At 39.0% G+C, this 20885-nt stretch overlaps 1 protein-coding gene across 2 annotated transcripts; it reads left to right on the forward strand.

The window, feature by feature from the left end:
- The first annotated feature begins 381 nt into the window (after positions 1 to 381).
- LOC110099413 (LYR motif-containing protein 4) lies at positions 382 to 20380 on the forward strand. 2 transcript variants are annotated; one of them, XM_028697926.1, is made up of 2 exons: positions 382 to 651; positions 20214 to 20380. In XM_028697926.1, exons 1-2 carry the CDS (start codon positions 424 to 426, stop codon positions 20262 to 20264), a joined length of 279 nt encoding a protein of 92 aa, XP_028553759.1. In that variant the 5' UTR covers positions 382 to 423; the 3' UTR covers positions 20265 to 20380. The 2 variants fall into 2 exon arrangements, with proteins under 2 accessions (XP_028553759.1, XP_020682207.1); XM_020826548.2 differs by having other exon boundaries at positions 387 to 734; positions 20213 to 20380.
- Positions 20381 to 20885: the final 505 nt, after the last annotated feature.

Below are 20885 nucleotides of genomic sequence, written 5' to 3' on the forward strand. Positions count from 1 at the left end.
TTTGACTATAAGTTTGTTGAAATCAGAGTTCAGATGACCCCAATTTTAATTTCGAAAGTTTCCAACTTGATTTTTCCTTGAGATTCGTGCCCGATCAAAGATAATTTATTGGTTATGTATCAATATTATATTATGATTGATACGGCATCGCAAAATCATCTTGATCGGGCACGAATCTCGAGGCAAAACCTAGTTGGAAACTTCAAAAATTAATTTCGGGAGCATATGAACTCCGATTTCAGCGAGCTTACAGTCTAAGATTCTTTTTATATGTATATAATTTTGAATATTTAGGAACTATTTTGCAATTTCTAAAATGCTGAGGTTTCAAATGGAAATAAGTATTTTTTTTTTAGGAAAAAAATAAGCTTATTTATATCTTAGGGTTTAGGAAGTATAGGACGATTCTCCCCAACTTCAGCCATGGCGGCATCGGCTTCAGCGATGGTGGTTGCGTCGAGAGCCGAATTGCTAAGTCTATTTCGGTCGCTTCTTCGCACTGCTTCCAAGTTCTCCGACTTCAACATCAGGGAGTACGCGAGGAGAAGGACAATCGATGGCTTCCGCGAGAATCGCCACCTCTCCGATCCGGCCTCCGTCGCCGCTGCCTTCGCTGACGGCAATTCACAGCTCGACATCGCAAGGAGGCAAGTGCTGTTATACTCCCTTTACGCACCCAATGTTAAGAGCGTCATGGAAATCAAGTACAAGTGAATGTTAAACCCTTTGAGGTAGTTCTAATTTTCTTTTCACGAATACTATAATCCTGTTAAGTGAAAATTGACGCGCGTATTCAATTGGTTCTTCTTTTCATACCTTGTGCTATTTTGTCTGTTGAATGGATGGATATATTAGCTTTGATCTGGAACAACTGTTAGAATTCCTTTGATTCAAAAAGGTTCAGAAAGGTATTCGCTAGGTCGATAACACTAACGCCATGAACTACTTCCCTACCACCAACAATCACTGGTTTGTGTGCTAAGTTAGAGAAGTTTTTACTCCACCCCAAGTGACTCCTATTGTTGTGCCCATCTATATGCCACACAAACAGATGTTGATGATCAGTTTGTTCAGGTTAATGCGCAACTTTCCCTCTTAACTCATAACCCTTAGAGTTGGAATCAAGATGTTCTCCCTTATCATTGCCCAATTGTTACTCTTCCCATCATCTCCTCAGATAAGTGGAAACAACCCATCCCACCTTCATAGAATGCAATTGTTTTGCAGAACTCCTTACGATGAATCTCGTGCCTCTCCTCTAATCCTTGAAATCTTGGTTGAGCATGTCCTTGTAAATATTAAGGCTCTCATCCCGTTGGCTTCAAGGGTGATATTGACCCTGTAAAGCACTTAAATGTCTTCACGAATGCTTTCTTGCTCTATGACGTGTTTGATGCACTCAAGTTCAAGATGTTTCCCAAAACCTTCAAACTTTGGGAGGTGACTTCCAAGTTGCCAGCTTCTAGCATGTCTTTATTTGAAGAGTTATCTTTTAGTTTTCTCTTCCAATTATCCGCCTCTCGTCATTCACTGAAGTCCTCCCAAATACTCTTTTGTATCAAGTAGAGAGGAGTTGTTTCATGAGATTCTATATTAAATTGTTATCTTGCTAAAATTAAATATGAGATTAATAAGTACAACAAGAGTAAGATCATCCATATTCCCAAAGAAGAAAATAAGTCCACAGTCAAATTATAGAAACCTAGTTGTAACTAGGGGTGTAAACGAGTCAAGTCGAGTCGAGTTTATGCCCTTATCGAGCTTGGCTCGTTAGATGGAAGGCGAGCTCGTCTCACTGTAAATGAGCTCGAGCCGGCTCGCCAGCCATGGGCAGGAATTTTTAAATTTAGGCGGGTTTTTTAAAAATTAGGCGGGATTTTTAAAACTTAGACAAAATTTTTCAAAAAATATGAAATGCTTAACATTTAAATAAAATTTAGATGATTATTATTATTATTTTTTAATATTTACATTTAATAAATAAAATAAACTAAAATAACTCACTTAAGATGCTTTATCGCACCAATGAGATGATGCTCATGCTCTATGGTATAAAGCTACCTGATGGTTCGCATTGGATGATGATCTCCAGAAGAAGTCGTACTTTGGCTTCTACTTGAAATGTTTACATCTAAAAGAAGTTAGAGAATCATATAAAAAACTATACTCAAGGGGGGTCCACATAGGATATATTGATATAGTAAATAGCCATTGCTTCTTTCCATCTTTTTTGTTAAGGATCGAACTAACTATCTCATTGCCCATCAAGACAAAAGTGCAAGTTTCATTTGGTTGTGGGCTCTGAAGAAGAGGTGCTGAAGAAATTAAAGATTTCCATTGTGTGAATATTTTGTTTCATTTCTCTGTCTTTTGAAATTTTTTTTCTTTTCTCAATGCTTTAAGGAATGGAGAACACTTGTCTTTATATTTTGAGATCAGCAATTTAGGTATAATACTCACCCCACAAGTTGACACTGAGGAAATAAGAATGAAGAATGATTAACCAACAAAGACAGAAGAACACCTTCAAATTCCTCAATCCTACAAAAACTGCTTACAAACTAATGAATAATTCTTTTTAAATCAAATACCAAATTAGAGTTGGAGAAAACTGAAGTTGATAAGCTTTGATAACATTGATAAATGACTTAGCTGCAGAAAATTAGGATTTCTTTTAAGTCGTTTGTTGGATGATAGTGCTTGTCATCTTCCAAGAACAGGTAGATTAATTGGTTTGCTGCTAATGGTTGTTAGGAATTCCTCTGGAGAATTGTATCTGCACCTGAATAGGCTTCAATTGGATCCAAGATTGATTTCTTGACTACAAGAAAGTCCTCCCTGCAGGAATTAAAAAAGAAAAACTAGCACATTTCTTGCATTTTCTTTTGGATCTTTCTTGAAGATTTCCAAGGCTGCTGACCCGTAAATGTCCATGGAAGAACGTTTCTTGCTGGAACGTTTACGAACACCCCCTGCAATAGTGAACAGTTGGGGGCCTGGGCGGTATCCAATTTTGATGGTGGAAGAGAGCAACGGTAGTGGGAGATTGATATTGGTGTCCCAAACTCAACTACAAACCCTCACTTCCTTTCCTCTCAAGCTTAGGGGAAATCCACCCCAAGGAATGAGATTTCTCCCTCCCTTTTAGATTTTCAAAATCTGAAATGAAAACAATCCAACTCCTTTTCCAAAAGAAATGAAAGGTATTTATAGACCTCTGATAGGAAATACTTGATTTCAAGTATTTCCAAATCGCTTCTATAGAGAAACTCGATGCAAACTGCTGTTCGCAGCAGGAAAAACAGCAAACAGTGGGAAAAAACAGGGAAAATCTGAGAGAGAATTGGGAAAACAACTTGTATTTTACTAGTTGATGCAAGAAAAATAGCAAAGATACAATTGATCCTCAATTCGAGAGGAGGATCGATCTCTCCCAAATCTCTAGACGCCGCTAGAGCCCAAAGAAACCTAAATCTACGAGATCTCAAATTTCAGCCAAATTCCAGATGATCAAACCCTAGGAAAATCTACTATTTAATGCATACAAATCAAAAGGAATTCCCTAAACAGTCCCTACATTCAAATTTCCCTCTCAAAACGCTCAAAAAAACTTCCTAAACGGCTCTACGGGGGCGGACGGGCCGCTCGTTCTCCGCCAGATCCGCCTATTCGCGATTTCCGCCCGAGAACCGGTCCCGCCTGGACCGGCTGAACCGGTCCAGTGGACCGGTCTAACAACCTCAAGACTTAAAAAAGAGAATTTACCACTCCACCTCAACTTTAAGTAATTAATAAAAATGACAAAAGAAAATAAAGCTAAAAAAAAAAAAAGAATGATAACAGTAATAAAGCCCTAAAGATAAAAACAATTTCAAACATAACATTATCACAAGTTGTCAATCATTTTTGTGGCAATACTATCAATATTACTTGCACTTTGTCAGGATTCACTTTGAGGCCTTTGGGAGTAAGAAGGAAGCCCATAAACTTTTATGATCATACTCCAAAGATGGTACTTGTTAAGAATTGCAATGTCTCCTTGAGGTCAACGCCATAAGAATTGCAAATTTCTTCTTGAGTTCAACGACATGCTTCTTTGGGGCTTTACTTTTCATGAACAAATCGTCAGCATAAATTGTTCATCAGCATAAAATTCAATATTTCGACCCTTTTGCTCTTTGAAAATGTTGTCCATCATGCACAGTTAAGTTGCTCTATCTTTCTTTTGGTCGAATCATTATGATAATCTAAAAAAGCATTGAGAAAACTGATTATAGAACAGTTGATTGTTGAGTCGACAAGAGCATCAATTCACAAGGTATTGTCCTTCTAATAGGCTTGGTAGTTGGTTCATATTTGTAAAGTCAACGCACATCTACTAGTTCTTATAAAATTTTTGGACCATGATAACATTGTAGATCACGTCTAGGTGCTGAACTTCTCAAATGAAGTCAACCTCTAACAGTAGCTACTCATTTAAACAAATTGGATTTACTAGAGTGGTCACGACTTGGAGAATTGTCTTTTTAGTTGGTTGAGTCATTTTCTTGATGTTCAAATGGTAAGAAGCGACATTTTGGTCAAATATTGGCAATTGGTTGTGGAATAAGCAAAAATGTTGATGTTGTGCCATCAAAGAGTTGAACTCGATAATCTGAATCAAAAGAAGCGTTGATGTGGCAGATGTGCAAGTGTGACTTGGATCATCATCAGAAATGGCATCTTCAATTTCTTCTAAAGTTTTACGAAGGCACTAAGGTTTGGTAGTTCTAAATTTCATGTACTTGTAAGATCTTTGTAATATGAATCAACAATGAATTAGGTGAGATGATGATTGTAACAATAACATGAATTCGATTTCTAGTAGGTGCAACTAATTGTAATTGTTTAAAGTAATGTATGCCTCTTGAAATTATGGCAAGTGAAATAGATAAACAATCTTCGTTTTTTTTTTGTTTGAAACATTGTATTATGTTGAATAATATTATCTAGCTTGGGCGTTATTGGACATAAGCTTTGTCTTAATCATAGATAATATATTTAGTGTGAATCTTATGTGTAGTCTGAAATTTAGGTTTTCATAACTAAGAGTTATCCAATTTGTAATAAAAAAGAGTTGCCTTGTTATAAACATGTTCGTAAGGATCACCTTATAAAGTTCATCATTAGTCAAGTCTATCATCAAAAAATATCTTCACAAGGATCAGCATTATAACGTTCATCATCAATAAGATCTATCATCATAACATCTTCATACGGACCATCATCATCTCAAGGGATCAAATTGTGGATGAAGTTAGGTTTGTTGTTGGTGATCAAGTGATTTAGCCCATAATTTTTGTGGAGGTAAGTAGATGAGACTAAAATCACAATGTAGTTAGCACTTATGAATAATTTGGTTTACTGCACGATGAAACTCGTCGTATGATTTGTTAAGATGATGATAGACTGGCCAAATTTGATTGAGAGGGAATTAGGAAATTTTCTAATCAAGAGGGAGTTGTTTAGGAAGGTTTTTAATTAAAAGGAATTAATTAGGAAATGTTTCCTAATTGAAGAGGTCATATTTAGGGGCTGATTTGGGGGGGATTAATTAGGAAATATTTCATAATTGAATATGACAGATTTATGGGATGATTTGAGGGCTAATTTGGGAGGGAGATAATTAAGTAAATAGGAGGGAATTAGGGGAGGGATATTTAGGTTTTTGTTGTTTAATTGTTTGCTTTAAATAGGAAGAGAGGATTAGGGTAGGGTTATGCAAATTATTGTGATTGTTCTTGTTCTTAGAGTTTGGTGTCTTGGGCTCTAACGGCGTCTATGTATTGGGAGAGAAAGATCCTTCTCTCGAATTGAGGATCAATTGTATTTTGCTAGTTTTCTTCCGTTAGTTTGATTATTGCAATAAATACTATTGTTTTCTGGTTTCTTCCATTGGTTTTGTGGATCGTCATCGTTGATTTTTTGCTTCTGTTGTTAGGGTTTACTTGAGATCTTCAAGTATTTCCTAACAAATTGGTATCATAGCAAATTTTGTGACTATTTGGGAGATTTTTCTAAGAAAATCAGTGGCTGATTTTAAATAGAAGGGGGTTGTTTTGCTATTTTTGGAATCGAGATTCATATTTTTTAGTCCAACAAGAAAATGGATGCGTTGGAGGAACGCCTTGAAGAGATGAACCAAATGAAATCAATAGTGGAAAAAAGAATTTCATCCCTGGAAGAAAAAGCTTTCGATCTTCATGAGATGTTGAAGAAGATTTTAGAAAATTAAATTCAAATGGCGACATAAAAAACAAAGGGGCCGTAGAAAGAAATGAATTCTTAATTTCGTAGGAGGAAAAACGATGTGAAGATCATAGATGAGAAAGGTGGAAGGTATGGAGAGAGGCGTAGTTATGGTAGGAGGGGTTATGGTAGGAGGGGTGCTGATTCTGAAGGAAGGAGAGGAGAAAGCAAAGAGGAATTTGGGTATGAGCCTGAAAGGGAAGATCGGGAGACTTGGGGAGGATCAAACACTTGGGAAAGGGAAAATTATGGAGGAATCCGGGGAAACGGGGGAGATCCGAAGGTACGAAAGCTGAAGATGCCCATTTTGTAAGAAGATGATGCACATGAGTGGATTTACAAGGTATAGTGGAATTTCACCATCAATGGGTTGACGAAGGAGGAAAAATTGACGGTAGCGGGCTTATCTTTTGAAGGGAAGGCATTGTCTTTCTACCAACATAGAAAACCAACATAGAAACATGAAGAGTCCAATACGGAGTTGGAGGGAGTTCAAGGAATGTTTATTGGAATGTTTTCGAATTAGCAGGGGAGGGGACTTTTATGAGTAGTTCTTTGCACTAGTGCTGGAAAGATCAGTGTCAAATTATCACGAGATATTTGAGTACCTGGCCAATCGATTAGTTCGACTATTGGAGACTGTCTTGAAGGGTAATTTCATGAAGGGACTCAAATCAGAGATCAGGGCCGCAATGAGAGTCATGAGGCCTCGTGACTTGGGAGAGGCAATGGAACTGTGTTGACCTCATTTTTGTATGAGGTCACCTGGACCAGTCCTGACCCCAGATCAATTTCAAAATTTAAAATTTAATATTCCTAAAGAAAATTAAATATTTTTTCAAAACTATATATACTTAAATATATTTTTTTAATCAAAACAAACTGGCACTGCTAGTGGAGGATCAAAAGTACCAAGAGAGGGGAGCCATGTGTATTAGTTCAGGTGGTCTTATAGGATGATTACCACTCTTTTAGCACCCAAGGGACATGCAACGGGCAATATTCGCGAGACTCCTAGGGAGAAGCCAGTAGGAGAATGAAGTGCAGAGAACTTGAAAAGACTGACAAAGAGGGAGATGCGGAGAAGAGGATGAAGGGATTATGCTTGAGACGTGATGAGAAGTATTGATGTAGGATCCTGCACTAGAAAACTCAAGCAAAATAGAATTTAAGGCAATAGAACAGTACCTATTCTAGTTATGCACTTAGAAGCAGAATTTTAGTTCATAAGTAGAAAAACTGAGTAATACCTACAGGAACTTTGGCTTATGTAATTCCTTCAACAAGAAGGACTAAAAACAATTAGTCATGTAAAAAGCAAACCATGTTATGTGCTATCAAAAAGAGTAAAATAAGTAGTGTTGGTCCTGCTAACATCAAATAAGAGCAAGTGCCAATAAGTTGAGCCGCAGGCTTCCTGGGCTAAATATGCTCCGCATCATTTGCCCCTTCCGCAAAGAAGGATGCTCTCCTCCGGCAGCACTGTAACATTGCTGTCATCCGGTGGTACGTAAGGATATATATCTGCTACATTGAAAGCGTGCGAAGTGTGAAACTCAGCAGGTAGATCAATAACATAAGCGTTATCATTAATTTGTTGAGAGATGGCGAACCGTCCAAATTTGCGGCGACTGAGTTTGGAATGATCTCCCGATGGCAGGCGCTCCTTCCGCAATCTAACTAGTACCAAATCACCAGGATTGTAAATCTTCTCCTTGTGATGTAAATCGGCCTTCTGTTTATAATTTTGATTTGAATCTAGCAGCTTGATCCGCACTTTGGCTAGCATATCAGTGAACTGTTTAGCGAGTGAAGCAGTTGCTTGGTTGGTGCACTTGGGCATGGCTGCAATATCAACAATTGTATTTGGAAGCTTACTATAAACAATACTAAAAGGGGACCTACTCGTCGATCGATTTGGAATTGAGTTGAACGCATATTCGGCCTGACCGAGCACTTCATCCCACAACTTTGGATTTTCCTGCACCAAACAGCGGAGTAAGTTTCCTAATGTTCTGTTCACCATTTTGGTTTGTCCGTCAGTCTGCGGATGATATGAAGAGCTTTGCAGCTGAGTATTCATGTGCTTCCATAATTCACGCCAAAAGTAACTAATAAACTTGACGTCGCGGTCGGATGTCAAAGAGCGAGGACACCATGTAATCTTACAATCTCGCGAAAGAACAATTTAGCTATATTTAGTGCATCAAAGGTTTTCTTACAAGCTACGAAGTGCGCCATCTTGGAAAATATGTCCACGACCACCTTGATTGAGTCATTTCCCCGACGAGTGCGAGGCAGACTCAATACAAAATCTAAGCTGAGATCCTCCCATATGGACTCTGGCACTGGCAACAGCATGTACAAACATGTGTTATGTCTGCCCCCTTTGTAATGTTGACAAATTGAACATCTCTCAACAAACCGGACAACATCCTTTCGCATATGCGGCCAAAAAAATATGGCTTGTAATTGTGCCAAGGTGTTATCTCTATCAACATGAGCAGCCAAACCACCACCATGAATCTCTTTTATGATTTGTTGCTGCCACAAAGACTTGGGCATGCATAATAAGTTTCCTTTGAAAAGAAAGCCGCGCCTAATAGAATAATCTTCTATAGGTTCCCTTTGGATGCATTTGTGCCAAATGGTGCCAAAGTCTGCATCATCTAGGTAAAGTTCTCCCAAGCCGTCCAACCCAACAAGCTCGGTTTGGAGTTTTGTGACTAAAGCTGACCGCCTGCTCAAAGCATCCGCAACTCGATTTTGTTTTCCACTTTTATGTTTTAACACAAAAGTAAATTTATGCAGGAATAATATCCATCGGGCATGCATCCTTCTAATGTTCTTTTGGGTGTTGATATACTGCAATGCCTTGTGATTGCTGCATAGTACACAATCCTGTTGGAGCAAGTAATGTTACCACTGTCTAAGTGCTTTGACCACATCATATAGTTCTTGTTCATAAACGGTCCACCGTTGCCTTGGGATACTTAATTTTTCACTGAAAAATTCAATGGGTCTATCTTCTTGAGATAGCACAGCCCCGATCCCAATAGTAGAAGCATCTGTCTCCACCAAGAATGGCTTATCAAAATTTGGCAACGCAAGAACCGGTGTCGAAGTTTAATGTATCCTTAATGTTCTCAAAACTTCTTTGCTGCTCCTCGCCCCATGAGAATTTCTTTAATTTCAGGATGCCTGTTATCGGTGCCATCAAGATACTAAAACCTTTAATGAACTTCCAATAAAAATTTGTCAACCCATGAAAACTGCGGATATCAATAAATGTTTGAGGGATTGGCCAATCTCTAACAGCTTTAATGTTGGATGGGTCGGCACTTATGCCATCACCAGAAATTCGGAAGCCCATAAATGATACCAAATGAGTAGCAAATTCATATTTTGCAATATTTAAATATAACTTATTCTTCCTCAATGCTTCAAATATTTATGTCAAATGCTTAAAATGGTCTCCAAAATTGGTACTACTAATATATCATCAAAATATGCGACACAACAACGATTTAAGAAAGGTTTAAGAACCTCGTTCATTAGTTGCATGAAGGTGGCCAGAGCATTACATAACCCGAACGACATCACTTTCCACTCGTATAGGCCTTCATGTGTTTTAAAAGCTGTTTTCCAATCGTCGCCCGACCTGATTCAGATTTAATGATAACCATTGCGGAGATCCAATTTAGAGAAAATTTTTGAACCAGCTAGCCTCTCTATCATTTCTTCCATTCTCGGCATAGGAAATCTGAACTTAACCGTGATCTTATTAATTGCCCGACTATCCATGCACATCCTCCAGTTACCATCTTTCTTGGGCACCAACAAGACCGGTACAGCGCAAGGGCTCAAACTATGTTGAATCAACTGTTTGTTCATCAGTTCATCTATTATTTGCTGCAAAATTTTGTTCTCATTTGGACTAAGCTTATAGTGCGGTAAATTTGGCAATCAAGCACCTGGAAAGAACTCTATTTGATGCTGAATGGTCCGCATGGGAGGCAATTCCACTGGCTGGTTCTCCGAACAAACATCTGCATACTGCTCCAGCAGGCTTCGCAACTCCACCGAATGGTTGGCTTCGGGTGCACATTCAGCTACTTCTTTAACTATCAAAGCTAGTATGCGGGAGGTTTCCTTCCAAGCATTTAGCATTGCTGAAACCGAAACAGAATGCAAAGCAGTTTTATTCTTTGGAAGATTGTGCTCTTGTCCAGAATTAGATGGCAGCAATCACAAACACCTCCCCTTCCAATCAAATGCATATGCGTTGGCCCGACAATCGTAAATGGCTCCCACGTCATATTGTCATGGCCTACCCAGAATAATATGACACACATCCATTTCTAGCACATCGCATAAGACCTCGCTTGCATAGTGCTTCCCAATGGAAAATGATACTCGACATAAATCGGTCACAGCTATCTCCATTCCCTTTTTAACCCAACTGATCTTGTATGTGTTGGGATTTTTTGTTGTCTTGAGCTCCAATGCTTGGACCATTGCGCGAGACACCACATTCTCCATGCATCCACTGTCTATCAACAAATCACATATCTTTCCGCTAATCGTGCACTTGGTTCTGAACAGAGCATTACGCTGGGATGGATTGGATTGTCTCGGCGCCAAAAGCAGTTTTTCCATCACGCAGACAAGTGGTTCGCCATCATCTCCCAAAACATCTTCTTGCGAATTTTCACAATCTGCATCATTTTCATCCAGTTCTACCTCTGCATCCACTTCCACCATTTGTAATTGCGGCCTTGACGGACATTCGTTGGACTTGTGTCCTTGTTGAAAACACCTGAAGCACTTAATATTAGTGTTTCTGGCATATGGATTCTCTTTACTTGCTGCTTTACTTCTTTGCTCCAAATTTCTATTAGTTCCGCCAACAGGGGCACTAGTAGTGGGACTCGCTAACGGTTGCTTGCTCTCCTGCGATGCCGCTGTGTTAGATGGCTTGCTATGCTCCACTGCAGTTTCTGAATTTCTTCTATATTGGCCTCCTCGAGTGTGTCTGAGCATTTATAATTCAACCTTCAATGCATAGTTAACAGCTTGTGAAAGTGACCATACCTCATTCAATTGCAATTTATCTTGTATAGCTTCCTGCAATCCACCAATGTATGTAGCCAACAATTGATTTGTTGATTTATTTAAATTGTTGCGAGCACTTAAGCGATAAAATTCTTTGGTATAATCGTTTATGGATCTACTACCTTGAACACAATGTTGATATTGAACATACAACATTTGTTCATAATCCGTTGGCAGATAGTGTCCCTGCAAAAGTCACTTCATCCGGTGCCAACTACGCACTTGCCCCCTTCCATCTCGCCTCAGTGATTGAAGAACCTGCTGCAACCAAGCACTAGCTCCCCCCTTGAGCCTACAAGCGACATATTTAACCTATTTTTCAGGTTCAATGTCCATATATTCAAAGAATGTTTCAACGGATCTCTCCCAATCCATGAAGTCTTCAATATGCAATTTGCCATCAAAATACGGTATGTCCAACTTGACTTTAAATTCACTGTGAGTTTTGTTTGCTTCCCTCGGCCGCCTACGACGCTGAATTGCAGCGTCAACTTCAGAATTGGAATTGCCAGGCTCTTCAAAACGGTCTAGTTCCCCCTCGGAATCAGACACCTCAATGATTTGTGATCCTCTCTGATGTCTCCGGACATTTCAATTTCTTCGTCTCAATGCTGGTTCTGGTGGAATTACTGGTCGTGTGATATGGAACCTCTCTAACTTGAGGTTAATCTCCCTCAGTTCTTGCCGCACCTCACCGAAGATTCGGTGAACGTCCGCTGCCAATTCATCAGTTTGTTGCGCCAGTTGATTGTGCTCCCTCCAAAGAGCTTCAAGGCTGTTGTTGACCCCGGGAGCCACCCCTACTGGCGGTGGACGTACCAATACTGATGTAGGATCCTGCACTAGGAAACTCAAGAAAAATAGAATTTAAGGCATAGAATAGTACCTGTTCTAGTTTTGCACTTAGAAGCAGAATTTTAGTTCATAAGCGGAAAAATCGAGTAATACCTACAGGAACTTTGGCTATGTAATTCCTTCAACAAGAAGGACGAAAAACAGTTAGTCATGTAAAAAGCAAACCATGTGATGTGCTATCAAAAAGAGTAAAATACGTAGTGGCGTTGGTCCTGCTGACAACAAATAAGAGCAAGTGCCAATAAGTTGAGCTGCAGGCTTCCTTGGCTAAATATGCTCCGCATCAAGTATACTTTAGGGCCAGGTGTAGGGATCAAACTCTTCAGGTTCTCACAGTCTGTAATGACGAGGAAACTGAAGAGGGAGGTGAGAGTGAGGTAGAGAGAGATGGAGGATAACCTACATCTAGATGTATGGGAGGTCTCCATGAATTCAGTAGTATGATTCACTCTTAATCATACCATGAAGGTGAAGGGGAAAATAGCAGACAGAGAGGTGGTGGTGTTGATTGACAGTAGGGCTACTCATAATTTCATTTCCAACCAGGTCGTGAACCAATTGGGAGTGAAATTAGTGGTTACAGGATGTTATGGAGTGACGATGGGTACAAGGATGGTGGAGACAGGCCAGAGGATTTGTAGAGGAGTAGTTTTGACCATACAAAGGATTCGAGTGAGGGAGTTTCTCCCATTGGAGTTAGGAAGCACTTATGTCATCTTGGGGATGAAGTGGCTGCAGATCTTGGGAGACACCAAGGTTAATTGGGGGTCATTGACGGTTGAGTTGGTGGTGGGAGGGAGAAGAGTACGATATGGGGAGATGCAGGGCTCTCCAAAGCCATGGTATCACTTAAAACCATACTGAGGAGCATACATAAGGTGGGGGGAAGGTCATCTGGTGGAACTACATAGGCTGGAGGGGAACAAATTGGAGGAGGTAGATGACGTTCCTCTTGTAGTGCAGCCCTTGATTCAACAATTCAGTGAGGTTTTTCAGCCACCTCAAGGATATTCACCTCTATGGGAACACGAGCATGCTATTATCTTGAAGGAAATAGTTTCACCTATTAGTGTTCATCTGTATCGTTATCCTCAAATCCATAAGGATGAGATCGAGATATTTATCAGGGAGATGCTGGAGGCATGTATCATTCGACCCAGTGTCAGCCCATTTTTTAATCCAGTGTTATTAGTCAAGTACTTCAACAATAATTTTCTTTATTCCACCTTGAGGACAAGGTGGCACTTTGGGAGGAGAGTATTGATAGATTGGCCAAATTTGATTGGGAGGGAATCAGGAAATTTCCTAATCAAGTGGGAGTTGTTTATGAAGGTTCTTAATCAAAAGGAATTAATTAAGAAATGTTTCCTAGTTGAAGAGGACATATTTAGGGGCAATTTTTTTCTTAGCGAAGGGGGGGGGGATTAACTTGGAAATATTTCCTAATTGAAGAGAGTAGATTTATGGGATGATTTGAGGGTTGATTTTGGAGGGAAATTGTTAAAGTGGCCCAAACCGGTCTAGGTGTGTCTGGTTCAGACCTACGAGAGAGTTTGAATTTCTTTTATATTAGGAAGCTTTTATTAGGAAGCGATGTATTTAAAAGCATGAGAAGTTAGGGTTAGGGGACATGCATGATTTGAGTTGTTCTTGGAGTTTCCTTGGTGTCTTGGGCTCTAGACTCATTGTCTAGAGATTGGGAGAGAACGATCCTCCACTCGAATTGAGGATCTATTGTATCTTTGCTTTTTCTTGCTCTCGGTTTGATTTATATAATATAATATACTGATTTTGGATTATTTTCATTTGAAATCTTGAAGTTTTCTCGCTGTTTTCACCAACTATTGCTAGGGTTGCTTGCGAACTCAAGTATTCCCACTAGGGTTACTTGCAAACTCAGGTATTTCCTATCAAATTGGTATCAGAGCAATTACTGGACCATTGTGGGTTGAATTTTTCGAAAATTCAGTGGAGGAATTTTGGTCAGAAGGAGAGATCTTGCTGAAATTTGGATCTAATATCCAGATTTTTGTTATGGTGGCCAAGAAAGTTGATGCATTGGAGGAACGTTTCGAAGGGGAGATGAGCCAAATCAAAGCCATGTTGGAAGATCGACTCTCATCCGTGGAAGGCAAGGTTTCTTCGATGGAAGACAAAGTTTTTGATCTTCATCTGATGATGAAGAAGATCTTCAAGAATCAAATTGAAATGGCGGCATCATAGGCAAATACAATCATTGATTCAACAATTACAGGAGGTGTTTTAGCCACCTTAGGGATTGCCACCATCGAGGAAGCAGGAGAACGTCATTGCATTGAGGGAAGGTGTATCACCCATCAGCATCGGGCCCTACCGATATCCTCATTTTTAGAAGGATGAGATTGAGAAACTGATTCGAGAGATGATGGAGGTGGGATCATCAGGCTGAGTGTGAGCCCCTTCTCTAGTCCGATCATACTGGTCAAGAAGAAGGATGGGAGCTGGTGATTTTGTGTGGACTATAGAGCTTTGAACAAGGAGACAGTGCTGAATAAGTTTCCTATTCCGGTGATTGACGAGCTCTTGGATGAACTGAATGGGGCAGTGATTTTTTCCAAACTGGATTTGAAGTTTGGATACCACCAGATTAGAATGAGGGAGGCAGATATCTCCAAGATAGTTTTCAAGACGCACGAGGGGCATTATGAGTTTTTGGTAATGCCGTTTGGGCTTACGAACGCCCCTGCTACTTTCCAGTCACTGATGAACAGGGTGTTCAGGCAGTACCTCCGGAAGTTTGTTTTAGTGTTTTATTTAATGATATACTGGTGTACAGTAAAATTGAGGAAGAACATCTGGAGCACTTGAGGATGGTCTTGGGAGTCATACAGGAACATAAGCTGAAGGCTAACATGAAGAAGTGTTATTTTGCTCAGACTAGTGTGGAATAGTTGGGACATATTGTGTCCAAAGAAGGGGTGGTGGCGGATCAGTCAAAGATTGAGGCTTAGCTGAGGTGGCCCTTACCTAAGAATATGAAGGAGTCGAGAAGATTCTTAGGATTGATGGGGTATTACAGGAGATTTGTAAAATGGTACGACACTATAGCATGACCACTTACAGAGCAGCTGAAGAAAGATGGGTTCTTATGGTGGGAGGCAGCCATAATAGTGTTTGAGAGACTAAAGAAGACGATGACTATTGTACCAGTCTTAGCTTTACCAGACTTCACTCAGGCATTCATAGTGGAAGCAGATGCTTCAGGATATAGAGTGAGGGCAATACTCATGCAGAATTGTCGACTCGTTGCCTATTTGAACAAGGTGATGACAGCTAGAGCCAAGCCGAAATTAATCTATCAGAGTGAGTTAATAGCTATCGTCTTAGCCATTCATAAGTGGCAACTCTACCTGTTAGGTAGGCATTTCATTGTCTGAACAGACCAGAGGAGCTTGAAGTATTTGTTGGAACAACGGATGGTGACCAAGGAGCATCAGAGATGGTTGTCCAAATTGTTGGGATATGGTTTTGAAATTCAGTATAGGCTATGAGTGGAGAACAAGGCGGCAGATTCTTTGTACAGGTGTATGGGAGAGCTGCAGACGATGGCAGTATCGATTCCTTTGATGCTAGATCGGGAGGCCATCAAGGAGGAGAGTGCTAGGGATGAGGAGCTAGGAAAAATCATGACAGATTTACTGAGGGAAGGGTGTAGCCATCCAGGGTACTAATTAGAGGGGGAGAGACTTATGTATCAGGGGAGATTTGTGATGCTCAGAACATCAGTCCACATTCCACACTTACTACAGGAGTTCTATGGGAGTGCAGTTGGGGGTCACTCAGGGGTGCAGAAGACCTATAGGAGGCTAGCCTCGAAGCTGTACTGGACATGATGCATAAAGATGTGAAGGAGATGGTGGTCAGGTGTGAAGTTTGTCAGAGGAACAAATACTTGGCTATGTCATTAGGAGGACTCCTACAGTTGTTGGTTTTATTGGGTAGAGTATGGGAGGAGATATCTATTGACTTCATAGATGGGCTGCCACATTTAGAAGGGTTCACGGTGATTCTGGTGGTGGTTGACCGATTGAGTAAGTATGCCCATTTCATTTCCCTCCGACACCCATACACAGTAGTGACAATAGTTTCATATTTCATCCGAGAGGTGGTTGTATTACATGAAGTATCATAGGCGATAATATCATATAGAGATAAGGTATTCCTCAGCCATTCTTAGATAGAGTTGTTTAGATTGCAGGGGACAATTCTAAAAAGGAGCACCACCTATCATCCACAGACATATGGCCAAACAAAAGTGGTCGATAGGAGCTTAGAGACCTACCGTAGATGCTTTATATCGGAGACACGCAATCTTTGGGTCAAGTGGCTATCATGGGTTGAGTACTGTGACAACACTTCTTATCATTGTGCTTCTCAGATGACCCAATTCAAGGTGTTCTATAGAAGATATCCATCTCACTTGGTGCACTTTGGAGTAGCAGTACTCCAGTTTCTTCAGTGGAGGAGTACTTGAAGGAGAGGAACAGTGTTAGAAGAGTTAAAGAGACATCTACTGAGAGCCCAACAAATTATGAAGAAACAAGCTGATGGGCATATGAAGGATGTCCAGTTCGATGTGGGAACCCTATGAGAGGGTGAAACATCAATTTCCTAATTTCCACCTTGTCAAGGTGGACAAGGTGGCTCTTTGGGAAGAGGGGGTATTATTACGGTGCCGCCCAAACTAGCCCAAGTGAGGCCGGTTTAGACCTACAGGAGGCGGGCTAAACCTCCTCCTTTAAACCCCACCGCCTAAGCTAGTGGGCCCCCCTTATTTGGGCGGCAATGAGAGAGAGAGAGAGAGAGAGAGAGGGAAATTTGAATTTCTTTTATATTATTGGCAATCATAACCCTACCTCAACACATGTATTTATCCATATCAACCTCAATAAGCAAAATTACAGATAATTCATGTTTCAATGGAGTAGGCTCCATCCATAATTCCTTAGAAAACTCTTCAAATATAAATAAATTAGATGTAGCATATCAAAAAACAAATATCAGAATGATCTGTTATTAATAATATATGTCCTGACTTAAATAGATTCCTTTGCTTTTTGTTGAGTTAAGTCATGCACGCCACTTTTAACCGGTTGGTCTTTACCTTTAAATTGATTTTCTGTATGAACCTTTGTTAGTCCTATCATCTTAGTTCTTCCCCCTCTACAGGTGAATCCTTCATTGTATGTCCTTGACTGAGGTAGCCTTCAACTCTGCACTTGTCCTTAGGGTTTACATTTAGACCTATTTTTCCGCAGCCTCTTATTCCTTCATTGTATGTCCTTGACTGAGGTGGTATTGAAATACTAACCACTCTCAAAGTAACTCCTCTTGATACCTCTTTCTCTTCTCAATATTATTATTTTTGCTTAGTAGCCGATAGATCATTCTCTAATAATCTTGCTTTTTCCACCAACACTAAAAATTCATGAATTTCCGAAGGAATAAGAGGCTGTTGCCAAAGGAATTAGAGGTTCTTGAATAGAATTTTACACTTCCCTTAAAATTGATGGCATTTTCCTCGTATGTTGGTACAAACTGTGGTGCATATATAAACTTTGCCTCGTATTGCACTATTTTGTTATCTCCACAAAATAACTTATAATTTCCTTGCATTTGCTGTTAGATTTGTATTAGCACAAACCAATCTCAAAAGGTCTGCAAACTCTCCCTATGTAATAAAAGCATTTGATTTTTTTCCCCAACTTCTATTGTTAGTGTCTCAATCACCATCTTTCAGCTTTTAGATACTGGTCTAATCTCAGGACAAATTTCTTCTCTAATTGTTAGGACAACTTTCTTATTGTTTTATTTTTCAAACTGCAATTACAGTTCTATTTGGCTTCTATTTTCTCACTGTTTTCAAAGAATTTCTGTACTGATTTAAAAAGGGATAATTCAGAATAGAGATGGACCCATATCTTGAACTACTTAGGATGCTTATCCATTATAGAAGTTGTGCTAGCATCAGCCGATGATTATTGTACTGAACTTGATGTTTGTAAGCCCCATCTACAATAACTTGCTGAGTTTTCTGCAGATCATTGTACTTAGCTTCATTTTCATGTCCTGTAAGATCAAATCTATTGCTTCGATATAAATTTTTTAATATCATGAATCACATATCCCTACATTGTATTAAATTGCACAAATCTGGTTCAGACAGAGCATCGGGTAGAAATTTCAAATCCATCTAAATGAAGTCAATAATCTCAATTTGTAATTTCTTTCATGACAAAGTAACCCACAAACAGGCCGCAACCAGCCTTAGTTCTCAGGAGGGACAAGTGTTAAACTTATAAAAAAATAAAAATATATATAAGGGTGCAAAAATAATTTATTTTGCACATAATTGATTTTCATAGACTTATTTGTTAGTGTTAGAAAAATTTAACATAATCAGATGAAAATAGCGGATGGCCAAGAGGCTTTCTGATTTTTTTTTTTGGGAAAATTGGGTGGAAAAAAGGTCGATTGGGGGCAAAAAATAAGATTTTATTGCTGAATGTTTATCTCCTCGCTGCAGATGAGAGAATAAAAAGTATCAAGATCAATTTGTAGAAGGGATGTACGGATGGCGGTCTTGAATGAGTTGTAGGTAGGAGGAAGTCCATTAAGAATGTGTAAAACGATATCTTTCGGATCAATTTTGGAGCCGGTGGTAGCTATATTGTCAACAATTGTCTTGATTTTGGCAAAATATTGTTGCATAGTTGAATCTTTCATTTGGATGTGATAGAGTTCGTTCTTAAGTTGGATGACTCGAGAGTGACTTGTCGGTTACAGGTTGGAGACGTTGTTCAAGAACCGTCCAAGCTTCATGCGTCGTGGATGAAGAGATTACGTAGGGAAGAGTTGAGGGGGAGATCGTGGAGAAGAGTGGGGAGATGAGGTTGCTGTCAACGAGACGCCATTTCCGGTAGTCTGAAGTGTTAACGTTGGCGGGCATGGGAGTTGCACCGGTGAGATGTCCGGCATAGCCATTTGCCGACAAGTGTTGAAGGAGTTGGATTCGCCAGATTGCATAGTTGTCGGAGGTAAGTTGATTCGATAGAAGATTCTTGTGTTGGCCATGAGGAATTTTAGAGAAGCAGGGATGGAGAGACCAGTGATGGGTTCAGATAGGGTAGAGGAAGGGGAAGGGAGAGAATTGGTTGATTCTTGATCTCCCATGGCTCTTGATACCATGAAAGGAAGCAGTCAAGAACAACCACACCCAAGGAGAAGTGGAGAAGACAGAGAATGGAAAGAATGAATTGTATATTGCATTTGTAAAACAGAATACATGAGACAATATATAGAGATATATATGGTAAAATAGTAAATATAATGCCACGTCATGAGAGACGTACAACGTTCACTAACAGGAATCAGCCTTAGTTCTCAGGAGGGACAAGTGATAAACTTATAAAAAAAATATAAATATATATAAGGGTGTAAAAATAATTTATTTTGCACAAAATCGTTTTTCACATACTTATTTGTTAGTGTTAGAAAAATTCAACATAATCGGATAAAATTGCAAGAGGCTAAGAGGCTTTTTTGATTTTTATAAGGGCAAATTGAGTGAAAAAAAAGAGAGATTTGGAGCAAAAAATAAGATTCAGAGGAAACAGATTAGAAATAACCCTTATTATATTAAGAATAGTACACAATTCCGCCATTGACCACAGAGCCTCCACAACATGAAAGCATAAGGCTGCTTATGTGAACCATTTGCAATAAAAGCATGTCATGTTCAGTAGAGAAGACATAAGTTGCCATTGCAAATCTATTCTTGTCTGATATTAATATTAAGCTTTGAATCATTTGTTTTTACAGCAAATTATTCTATAGGAACCTCTTTATTATTTTGAATCATGAGTAAGAATGTCTGAGATGCTACTAATCTGCATAATTCATGGCGCTTGCAGGTAACGACAGAAATTTATGGAGGAAAAAAAATAGGTCAGAATATCCTGATATAATTTGTATTAGAATGGAGTTTATCATTATTAAGATTAGTGCAATACAAATTATTTTTATTAGCACTGAATCTCAAAACATATCTAATGATTTTGAAGTTTATCCTAATACAATTTAATTTTCCCTTAAATTTGAGAGGTACAGTTCTATCACACAACATGTCTGATGCATTCCTAAACTTCAACCATCCAACTTGAATTCTACTAATAATATCTTCATTTATTTCATCATCACTTTGGACAATAGACTTGAGATATCTAAACTGTGTATTTTATTAATGACTTTTTCGCCCAAAGTCATAGTCGCGTAAGTTGGGCCAATGTGATAATATGCAAGGTTTGCGGATTTTTTTTGGTTGAAATTTTTAGATTAATAATATAAAATTTAATTGATTATTTATGAATTATTACAAATATTTTACTTTGAATGCTTAATATGTAGTAGTGTGTTAAATTCCTTATACTAATAGAAAATTTCCATATCTATGTATGATAGTCAACTTAGACTTCTTTTTAAAGATTAAAGATGAAGATATTTATTAATATTTTTTATTTTATAGAGAATATTAATGAAGTTGATCATTACGTTGAACAAAAAATAATAAAATTTAAAAAAATTTATAT

Source organism: Dendrobium catenatum, unplaced genomic scaffold (assembly GCF_001605985.2).
Source record: "Dendrobium catenatum unplaced genomic scaffold, ASM160598v2 fragScaff_scaffold_1022, whole genome shotgun sequence".
NCBI classification, from domain to species: domain Eukaryota; kingdom Viridiplantae; phylum Streptophyta; class Magnoliopsida; order Asparagales; family Orchidaceae; genus Dendrobium; species Dendrobium catenatum.

Bases quoted from the DNA above. Each gene is read 5' to 3' on its own strand.
- LOC110099413 (XM_020826548.2), top strand. From the start codon at position 424: ATGGCGGCATCGGCTTCAGCGATGGTGGTTGCGTCGAGAGCCGAATTG.